Source organism: Saccopteryx leptura, chromosome 1 (genome assembly GCF_036850995.1).
Source record: "Saccopteryx leptura isolate mSacLep1 chromosome 1, mSacLep1_pri_phased_curated, whole genome shotgun sequence".
NCBI classification, from domain to species: domain Eukaryota; kingdom Metazoa; phylum Chordata; class Mammalia; order Chiroptera; family Emballonuridae; genus Saccopteryx; species Saccopteryx leptura.
Window position 1 is genome coordinate 105,090,320 of NC_089503.1, and position 11,108 is coordinate 105,101,427.

Consider the following 11,108-nt stretch of genomic DNA (forward strand, 5'->3'; position numbering starts at 1 on the left):
ACCAATATGCCATTCATTTAATCAACAAAAAATTACTGAGTACTATTTACCAAATACTCTACTTAAAATACTTTGCCCACAAGGAACTCAGGTGAAAAACAAAAAGGTAAAGTAACAATTGCAGGATAGCTGGATAAGGTCTCTGATAGCACGTTCTAGGGAGACTTAAAAGAAACTCTTCTATCCACTCTTTGGTCTTTCCTTAGGTAGCTAATAGGAAGTACTCTCTTTTTCTAAGGAGAGCAAAGAGAAAGAAATGCTATCTTGAAGCAACTTACGAACTACACCCAGAGTGTCCATGTTACTATTAAAAATAATGTTTTTCTAAAATATCTGCAAAATATGGGATTTTTGTTTTTAATCTTGAAATATACATTCATTATTCTTTCTTTAGAGTCTGTGTTTGGTAGTCAGACCTTAAGTGTAAAACACTCAGTTGGCTATCTTTTGCTGAGTGGTCTTAGGCAAGTAGCTTAAACTCAATTTTAATTTCTCTCCTTTAAAGTGGGACTAATACTCACCTTACATTGCACTAGTGGGAATTAAAATATAAAGTATCTTAATAAATTATAGCTACCATCTTTCAAGTAATCAATACAAAATATACATGAATAAGTAATATAAAAATTGTTTAATAACTAAAACAGATTCAGATTTAACTAAGCAGGCATTGTATTACTGTCAAATTTTATCATAAAGCCCTGCCTGGGTGGCTCAGTGGATAAAGCATCATCCTGGCATGCTGAGGTCACGGGTTTAAGCCATACAAGAGGCAATCAATGAGTACACAACTAAATGGACCAACCAAGTGGAACAAGTTGATGCTTCTCTATCTCTCTCCTTCCTCCCCACCTCAAATCAATGGAAAAAATTTTAAATTAGAATTTAAAAATTATCATAAAATTTCTGCAGTTACCAATTCCCTAGAATAAAAGTATACTCCTTTGAAAATCTTTCTAGTATAGTAATAACTATGCAGGTCCTTTTACTATTTTCAGGAGGCAACATTCTAAGAACTCACTGTCTACCAGTCACTATGTGGAAAGAAAAATAAAACCCTATACTTAAGAAGTTTAGACTACAAATAAGAGCACCACAGGGAACAGTTCTTGTGCAAAGCAAGCAAATACATTCTTGTGGATTTAGTCATGAGGAAAAAATACCAGAGATAAAAGCCAAGAATATAGTTTAACTTAAGCAGGTAAGTTTAATGATCAGAACAAAACAAAATCAATCACAAAAAACTGTATACAGGAGATGCTTTACAAAGTTATCTTAACAGGGTTTAATATATGTGATTCTTCAGTCTTCTGAGTTAAAATTAGTCAGGTGGCCACAAGGTCTGGAAACATAAACAAATCACTAACAAGTAGTTTTCTGATATTCTGTGAGATCTTCAATGTGCTGCTCTTCACTGACAATTCACACTTCAATAAGCCGTGCAAAACTGCACTGAACAGCGCGCACTAAAGTCGCACTTCCATTAAACTTTGTATTCCCATCCAGGGCACTGCCTCAGATGGTTTGTTTCTAATTTTCATGGAATAAATTTGTGCCTACAGCATACCCTAGAAGTAATCAAGAGCTCAATCTATTAAGAAATATTGGCTGCCTAGGTTTTCAGACTTTGCAGTTACCCATATTTTAATTTTTAAGATTCTTCTGTTGTAAGTCTCATAAACACTTCTGCCATTTATAGTATACCAGAAAAAAAATGAATACTAAAAATTATATAACAAAAATAGATTGCTTCCATTTTCAAACAGTTCTACACCAAAAGAGTCTGCTGAAATGAAGCGATTTTTAATTTATACAAAACAGTCTCTAAATGACACTCAGGATACATTACACATCTGGTTTTAAAATTGATTTAAATTTAAACCAAGTTCTACTCACAATGATATTAATAAATCAGGCACTCCAGCACACAGTGTGGAGGTACAGTAATTATGTGACAACTTAACAGTCCACAGAGATATTTTTCAAATATGGAAAGAAATCAAATCTTTCCACAGCATTAACCCATAAGCACTATTCTCCTTTATAGACTACAATATTGCTGTCAGTTTCATATACTTTTACTTTATAAAGAATTCCCTCAGGAAGAAGTTTCTGGAGGTTTTCCCAGATACATACAGCTACATTTTCTGTCGTGCTGTAAAAGAAAAAGAAGATCAAAACACAAATTAATAAAATTTCATGTTAAATATTTACAAAGAACTGAAATTCTATTTTTAAAAGGTGTCATTAAACTAAAACTAGATACCATCTACAGCCATCAGATAAAATGTTAAAATCAATTCTTTCCTACCATCCGTTTCAGGTGAGAAGTCATACCCACCTCACAGTATCTGCAAAGTAAGGCACATCTAGATCCAGATTCTTATGATCCAGGGGCTTCATAATTGCCTCCTATAGAGGCAAACAAAGGAACACATCAGCTCCATGTCTGACTCAAATTCCAAAATGTTCCACCTTTGCCTGTGAAACTTACAATTCAGCCACTAACTCAACACTCTTAAGTACTTTATCCATGTCTTACAAAGCAATTTCAGAAAGTTTAAAACTGTGAAATAAATTAGTGTCGCCAATGACTGGTTAGCCCCTTACCGAATTCAAAGAGGTTAAGACACCAAAAAGTAGAGAATTCACTGGCACTTTCTCATAATGAGCCGTGTGGTTAAGAATTCAGCTGAACACTTCTTGCATTCTGTCCAAAGTTACCAGAATACTTTTCCATAAGAGTCTCACCCTGGAGACAATGCTACAATGTCATTAGGACAAGGATTCAGTCAGTACTACATTTTATAAAGCAGACTAAGACTGAAATTGTGTAGTAGTTCTAAATTTCTGCCATAGGGAGTAATTTAAGAATGATCTTGGGCTCTTAGAAGAAAAAATATAAGACATAAATGCTATTGCTTCCTAATGCTTACATATTATTAACATGTTTTCCCTTGTCAATGGCAAGAATTGTAATGACCTTATTGTAAATTTTTAGCTATATTCTAAACAATCTAATTTTCCCGTGGTATGTATGGTTCCAAGAAAGGTACATGAATATAAAAATAGCAATCATTTTTTGAGCAAAACCTGAATCATACAAAAACAGTAAGTCCTAAACTGAACAACTTTTAAAATAGGTCAAATGGTATCCACGTGGATATCAAGAAAATAAGTATCTTTGTTTTATCTTCAATTCCAGTTCAAGTCTCAACTTTTGCATCAGAGACTCACAGGATTCTCTCTAACTTGACTCTGTCTGCCATGATGAGCCACTTTTACTGATGGGAGTGTGCGGCATCCTCCAAAGTAGAATAAAAAGGTGTAATCATATCACTTGCTTGGGACATGTCATAGTTCTCATATTGCTGTCTTGCATTGGATAACATTCTGTGTATATATATTTAATGTCCTCAGTAGATGCAGGAACTCTGTATTTAGAGCTTTCCAAAAGTATTCTGAGTGCAGTACTATTGTTCATTCACTCATTCTCTTATTCATTTATTCAACCGAGAACTTAATTTCTTAGTTTATTTTTTAAAAAAAATTTTTCACTTACACTTCACATTCAATTTTATTTTGTATGAGTTTAAGGAGTAAAGCATAGTGGTTAGATACTTCATGAAGTGTTCCCCCTGATATGTCAAGTACCCACCTGGCACCACACAGTTATTACAATACTATCGACCGTATCTCCTATGCTGTGCTTTTTATCACCACAACTTTTTTGTAACTCTCAGTCTGTACTTATCAATCCCTTGACCTTTTCCAGCAGTAAGAACTTAATTCTCTACCTCCTAGAAAAAATGGCCGGAGTACTCTGTGGGCAAGGGCTATGTCTCATCTGTCTCTGTCTTCCCAGTACTTAGCTCAAACATGAGGCACGACATGAAGCAGGCAAACTTGAATGTATGGATAAGTAATATGAAAAAAGTACTGATAAGTAATATCAGCATTTTTATTAAACAAATGTTAAATTTTAGGACAAAAATAAAGAGCAGACCTGAAGCAAAAAACTAAACAAATAGGTGAAATGATGGGACAATAAAAACTAAGCTGGACAGAAGGAAGTCTACCCCCAACTTTGTAAAGGATTAACCATGACCTAGGGCAAGTCAGTTAACTTCTTAACATTTCTCAAACAATCTATGGCATGAAGAAGTTGGCTTCGATATCATCTAGGATTTCTTACAATGCAAGAAATCTAAAATTATACAATCACTATGTCCTTTATTGAACACATTCTTTTTGTGTTATCCTTATGATGAACTGCCCCAGTGACTTTACAGTAAAGCTAGAGGGAATAAAACAGGGTAGTGCTGAAAATCTAAGACCAGTGGAACGAGGAAAATTTGGGGAAAAAAGAAAGCTTCAAGAAGAAAGCTGCATCTAGAAAGTACAGGAGTTGTGATACGTCAGAAGTTCCGGGCCAGCAAGGAACACAGAGGCACAGCCATGTTGATTCTCATGGCCGTAATCCACTGCACCTAATTCCATTACGTCACCCAGACACCATCAGAACATAAAGGAATTCCTCCAACTACTCCCCCACTCCCACACCCAATTTCACTCACCGTCTGGGAACCTCTGGAGATACCTAGTTGGGAAAGTGAAAAGGGAACCATCAAAGATTATACTTAAGAGGGCAGCACATAATAAGCACCAAATATGCCATTACCTCCAGATACCCTTTGAGGTCGGTCAAATTCATAACCATTCCTGTAACAGGATCAATCTAAAGAATAAACAGAGGTGAATGTTACTGTAATAAGCTCTTCATATTTAAACCTCTGGCAAACTATTAAAGGCTGTACAACACACAGAAATTGTGCCCACATGTACCTTCACCCCCAACACAATCCTCAGTCTCAGCGTGGGAACCCAAGTGCTACGGGCACCCTTTCCTCTGCACTGCTTTCCTCCCTGTACACATGTAGCACATTAAAGACAACGCTGTGGTGGGGAAAAGCCTGGAATGGCAGCCGCTCACCACACACAAAGGACAACAATGAAGCAATGCTGACTTGAACAGAACTTTCCAACACAACAGCCATCACGTTGGCAAAAAGAGGGCCCAGCAATCTGTACAAACCACATAGATATATTCAGCATGTACCTCTCCACGTACTGTCACCACAACTATGGGAAAGAAAACAAAACACCAAAAATCAACATGACTTTCAACAGATCAACACACAAGCACAAGTCAGCAACATAAACTAAGTATTAGAGCTCTGCCCCGCAAAGCTATATTTCCCCCAAGACATTTGTTTTCTTAGTTAAGATCACTTTATCAACCAAAGCAAGAGTCAACCAACACAGAGGAGCTTAGCAGGAGCTCTAGCTAAGCATGAGCTTAGACCAGGGGTCGGGAACCTATGGCTCGCAAGCCAGATGTGGCTCTTTTGATGGCTACATCTGGCTCACGACAGATCTTTAATAAAAAAAATAATGTTAAAAATATAAAACATTCTCATGTATTACAATCCATTCATTTCCTACCGCTCATGTTCAGGGTTGCGGGTGGCTAGAGCCAATCACAGCTGTCCTCCGGGACAACACCAAATTTTTATTGGATAATGAGTAACATACACAGGTCGTTGTGAGGTCAGGAAGTAAACTTCCCTCCTATTAATCAAGTAGTCAGCTAGCTAATTGCAGAAACCCTTTTGACGAAGAAGATTGCTAAGAGAAAAAAGGATGAGGAGTATCGTACTTTTCAGCAGGAATGGACAGAGGAATTCGCCTTTGTGGAGAGAGCAGGTTCTGCAGTGTGTCTAATATGCAATGATAAAATTGCATCGATGAAACAGTGAAATATAAAGCGGCACTTCAACACACGCCATACTACATTTGCAATGAAATATCCAGCGGGGGACAGCAGGAAGAAAGCATGTCAAGAGCTACTGTGCAGAGTGCAAGCTAGTCAGCAGCAACTCCGTGTTTGGATCCAACAAGGTGACTGGATTTCAGCTAGCTTTGGTGCTGCTTTAGCAACTGTGAGAAACAGAAAGCCATTCACAAATGGGGAGTATACCAAAACATTCATGCTTGATGTTGTCAATGAACTTTTTGATGACTTTTCAGATAAAGACAAGATAATCAAACGAATAAAAGACATGCCTTTGTCGGCAAGAACTGTTCACGATTGTACCATCATGATGGCAAATCAAACTGAGGCAACATAAGTGAAGGACATAAATGCAGCACCATTCTTTTCTCTCGCTTTGGATGAGTCAACAGACGTAATCCATTTATCCCAGTTCAGCATGATTGCAAGGTATGCTGTCAGTGACACACTACGTGAGGAAAGTCTTGCTGTTTTGCCTATGAAAGAGACAACAAGAGGGGAGGATTTATTCAAGTCTTTCACTGAGTTCGCTAAAGAAAAAAATCTACTGATGGATAAATTTATTTCAGTGTGTACTGATGGTGCTCTGTGCATGGTGGGGAAAAACAGGATTCGTAGCACTTCTTCATGAACATGAAAAGAGACCCATCCTAAGTTTTCACTGCACCCTACATCAAGAGGCGCTTTGTGCTCAGATGTGTGGCAAGCAGCTTGGTGAGGTGATGTCGCTGGTCATTCAGGTGGTCAACTTTGTTGCCCGAGCTTTAAGTGATCACCAGTTTAAAACACTGCTGGATGAAGTTGGGAATAATTATCCCGGTCTGCTTCTGTACAGCAATGTGCGTTGGCTTGTCAAGAGGGAAGGTGCTCAGCTGCTTCGCAGCTTGTCTGAGCGAAATCCGGACTTTTCTTGAAATGAAAAACGTCGAGCATCCTGAGTTAGCTAACAGTGAGTGGCTCCCGAAGTTCTACTATCTAGTGGACATGATTGAACATCTGAATCAGCTCAATGTGAAAATGCAAGACGCTGGAAATACAGTCTTATTCCTTCAACAAGCAGTGTTTGCATTTGAAAACAAGCTGGAACTCTTTATCATCGACATTGAAACAGGTTGTTTACTACACTTTGAAAAACTGGAAGAGTTTAAAGATGCATGCACAGCAAGTGACTCTGCTCAACATCTTGATCTCCAGCAGCTAGCGGGCTTCACATCTAATCTCCTGCAGTCATTCAAAGGGCGCTTTGGAGAATTTCGTGAGCGTACTTGTCTTTTTAAGTTCATCACCTATCCACACGAATGTGCAGTGGACAGCACCAACCTGAGTTACATCCCCGGTGTTTCCATCAGAGCTTTTGAGCTACAAGCGGCTGACCGGAAGGCCTCAAACATGTGGGTGAATAAATTCAAGTCACTAAATGAAGATTTGGAAAGACTTGCAGGACAGCAAGCAGAGTTGGCGAACAAACACAAGTGGGAGAAATGAAAAAACTTCAACCCGTGGACCAGCTGATTGTCAAAACTTAGAGTGCGCTTCCCATCACATACCACACACTGCAGTGTGTGAGTATTGCAGTACTGACAATGTTTGGCTCTATGTATGCATATGAGCAGTCTTTCTCACATCTAAAGAACTTTAAGACCAACCTACAATCACGTTTAACGGATGGAAGTCTCAACACCTGCATGAAGCTTAACCTCACCACGTATCAATCAGACTACAAAGCCATCAGCAAAACCATGCAGCACCAGAAGTCGCATTAATGGTAAGAAGTACTTTATTCATCATTGGTTAGCAACAGCATAACAACGTTATTAAAAAGAATTCAGAGACTGATTGTACTTTAAAAGTGTTGGTCTTACATAAAATGTACACATTTACTTGTATTTAGTGTTAAACATATTGTATGGCTCTCACAGAACTATATTTTAAAATATGTGGTGTTCATGGCTTTCTCAGCCAAAAAGGTTCCCGACCCCTGGCTTAGACAAAGCCAAGGAGGGTGCAACTTCTGCTTATGATGTTGATGCACTCATCAGGACCCACCACAAGGTAGACCAAGGTAGCTCAATAGCTGCCTTAAATATAGAAAATGTACAGAGGAACCCCAGAGGCAGAGGTCTGCTCCAATTCCGGGCAGTCCCTTTCTAAACAAGCAACACTACTAACTAGACCCAAAACTCTTTTTTGTGGGGGAGAGTACTTAAATCTCTTATCCCTTTACTCAGATAAATGTTACAGTTTACAGTAATGCTTTGTAAATTAACAAGTGCTTGTATGAAGCATTTGAAAAATCTTCATAATCAGAATGCTTTACAAACTAACATTTTTTTTTCAGCTCCAAACACCATGGGGTATTATATGACAAATGAACAAACTAAGAATGAGAGGTATCACAGATCAAGTAAGAGAGAATAACTAAGCTAGGAATCCTGATCTGACACCTTTCCTGGTCTTATACCACATACTGTGATACTCAATGGCATACATACCAGTTTCTTGAGACATCAGCTACATCTCAAAGAATCAACTCTTATTCTTGTGTAAATTAATTACTTTCTTGGAACACTACTAGCCAAGTTTTAGACCCAATCTATTTTCATACCATTCAGCATATTCCTAGCCAATATTCCCCATTTGTCAGTCATTGTTTCTTCAAAAAACACAATCTAATTTTAACATTAGCATCAGCAATGCCTAATCAGAATGAAACATGGTGTCAAAGAATCTCATTATGTACACTAAGGCCAAAGGAAAAAAAAATATTTAAACCACTACTTGTTTTGGACTATCAGTAACACAGCAGACAATTAATTGTAAGGTAAAAGTTAAGACACATCCAATCAAAGAAACAGCTGTTCTCATTTTGAACTTCCATTCAACTTCTCATTCAAGGCTCAAAGCATTACTGCTCTGCCCATAAGGTTTTTTCTCATCAAGACAAATATATCCTTTCACTTTTATCAAAAGGGCTAGAATTTCAGTAGTTTTCCTCTTACCTTTATAATTGTGCCCATGACCATTTGGATTGTTGCATTTCCCAAACAATTTCAAGTTTTCTTCATTACTCAGAGATTTGCTGACCAGAAAAAAAGAAGAAAATCAACATGACACAAGTTCAGACACCTTCTCTGTTCCCTACATTTATTATTTGTTCTGGCTTTTTAAAAACTTCACAATGTAATAATACTTTAGCTCAACAAATGGAGAATGATAAATCAACTGGGTTTCATTATGTTTGGAACCATGCATGCCCTAAGTAAGATACTGTACTGTACAAATTAGTATAAGCAAACACAACCCCTATGGTCCCCCAAGATCGCAATACCTGATCTGCTCAAGGCCCTTTCATGTTTCAACTCAACAAACATTTACTGCCTACCTACTATGTCAGGGGTTCCCAAACTGCGGCCCCCTGAGGCCATTTATCCGCCCCACCACACTTCCGGAAGGGGCACCTCTTTCATTGGTGGTAAGAGGAGCATAGTTCCCATTGAAATACTGGTCAGTTTGTTGATTTAAATTTACTTGTTCTTTATTTTAAATATTGTATTTGTTCCCATTTTGTTTTTTTACTTTAAAATAAAATATATGCAGTGTGCATAGGGATTTGTTCATAGCTTTTTTTATAGTCCGGCCCTCCAACGGTCTGAGGGACAGTGAACTGGCCCCCTGTGTAAAAAGTTTGGGGACCCCTGTACTATGTAATTAGGCATAGCTAAATGATAAAGGATGCTTGTCCTCAAGTGGGAGTGGCTAAAAATCTCCTTGCTCCTGAAATAAGGACATGACCTATTAGTCTCTTCTTTAACATTCTTGCTGTATTACGCCTCAACTACTGCCTACTGATAACTTCACCAGTCCACAAGGAGCATTCAAATCAGATGGAACTTTAACACTACAACAATCAACTATTGTTCCAGGCAGAGAACACTTTGCTTAACGGATTTTTATACTTATACCTGTCCAATCTTTGCATCTTTAATGAGTCCTTACTACCCTATAGGTTCAAGCTTTCTATTACACAATCCCTTTCTTTCTGAGACTCTTTTTACTACGCTCCCTTCTCCTGCTTATGCACTTCTTACATTTAGAGTGCTACCATTCACGAAGCTTTGGCACAAAATCATCTCACTAGACCTTCCGCAATATTGATCAGACCGTACGCTCCCCGCATAAGGCAATGAGAGGTGCGTGTGGATCACCGCGACGCCCATGCTCTCTAGCACGGGATCCCACAAGCACGCCAGAAACACCTGTGCAGTGAATGCACGGACGCACCTGGTTAGGTATAAATGATTATCCTATTCCACAGCCAGGGAGTGGATGTCCAGAGAGCAGGGCTTGCTAATGGGTGACAAAGCTCTAGCGCCACCAAGCAGCCCGAGAGCTCTGCTTAAGGTCCCCACGGCCGGCCCGCTCTAGGAGCTGCCCCAGGAAAGCGGACACCTGCAACCACTGCCCCGCACGCCGTGATCACAACGGCCAGGGCAGCCGGAACTCGCTGTTTCCCTGTACCCGCACCGTATAGTCTGAGAAGTCTAACCCCCGCATGCGACAGCAACCCTTGAAATAACCAGGGGCCCTGGGGGACAGGAAGTCACTGCAGGTCGCAGAGCCAGCGAGGAGGGCCTCCGGGATCCGCGCCCGGTTCCTCTCCCGCAGTCGGCTCGGTCACCACCACGTTTTCCGCACTGGAGCCCGGTCAGCCCTACTAGTCACGCGTCACGCAGTCGCCAAGGAACCAGGCAGCCACAGCGCGACCCCGGGGACCCTCAGCGCGACTCCAGGAGACCTGAGCGCGACCCCGGGTGCCCCGCCCACCCGCGGCGCGCACACCTGCCTTCCGCCCCGGGCCCCGCCCCCGCCAGCGGCGCTGCTCACACCACATGCCTACCTGTGGAGCCGGTGGCTCGCGCTGAAAGAGACAAGGCGGGACACTCGCGCCCAGCGCCCACGGCCAAAGCCCGCAGAGTTCATCGCCGTGCAGACCACAGCGCTGGACTGTGATCTCTGCACTCTGCCTACGCCAGCCCGGTAGGGGCGGGGCCTCTACGGGCGGCTGCGCAGTGCGCCCCGCGCCCCGGAAATCCCAACTCCGCGACACCAGAAGTCTCCGCGCCCCTCCCTGCGGCCGGGCGCCCCATCCGGCCGGAGGCCGTAACAGCTGTCCCTGACAGGCTCTGGTACCCGCGAGATTTCAGAGAGCTGGACGCAGTCAGCAGGGGTCAAATGAACTGGGTTAGCCTAAGGG

General features: G+C 40.7%; 1 protein-coding gene across 3 annotated transcripts; it reads right to left on the minus strand.

The window, feature by feature from the left end:
* Nucleotides 1-1,182: 1,182 nt before the first annotated feature.
* PTS (6-pyruvoyltetrahydropterin synthase) lies at nucleotides 1,183-10,901 on the minus strand. 3 transcript variants are annotated; one of them, XM_066373053.1, is made up of 6 exons: nucleotides 10,752-10,901; nucleotides 8,854-8,933; nucleotides 5,120-5,142; nucleotides 4,682-4,738; nucleotides 2,342-2,412; nucleotides 1,183-2,155 (listed from the first exon to the last, which is right to left on the minus strand). In XM_066373053.1, exons 1-6 carry the CDS (start codon nucleotides 10,832-10,834, stop codon nucleotides 2,032-2,034), a joined length of 438 nt encoding a protein of 145 aa, XP_066229150.1. In that variant the 5' UTR covers nucleotides 10,835-10,901; the 3' UTR covers nucleotides 1,183-2,031. The 3 variants fall into 3 exon arrangements, with proteins under 3 accessions (XP_066229150.1, XP_066229141.1, XP_066229160.1); XM_066373044.1 differs by having other exon boundaries at nucleotides 5,096-5,142; XM_066373063.1 differs by lacking the exon at nucleotides 10,752-10,901 and adding an exon at nucleotides 10,401-10,669 and having other exon boundaries at nucleotides 5,096-5,142.
* Between the last annotated feature and the right edge of the window lie 207 nt (nucleotides 10,902-11,108).

Excerpts from the sequence above, each read along its gene's own strand:
- PTS (XM_066373044.1), bottom strand. The coding sequence starts at position 10,834 with ATGAACTCTGCGGGCTTTGGCCGTGGGCGCTGGGCGCGAGTGTCCCGC. Across the intron at positions 8,934-10,751 it reads GCGAGCCACCGGCTCCACAG|CAAATCTCTGAGTAATGAAG; the intron begins GTAGGCATGTGG and ends TTTTCTGGTCAG. Across the intron at positions 4,739-5,095 it reads ATGCTGAATATATCTATGTG|ATTGATCCTGTTACAGGAAT; the intron begins GTTTGTACAGAT and ends TTTATTCTTTAG.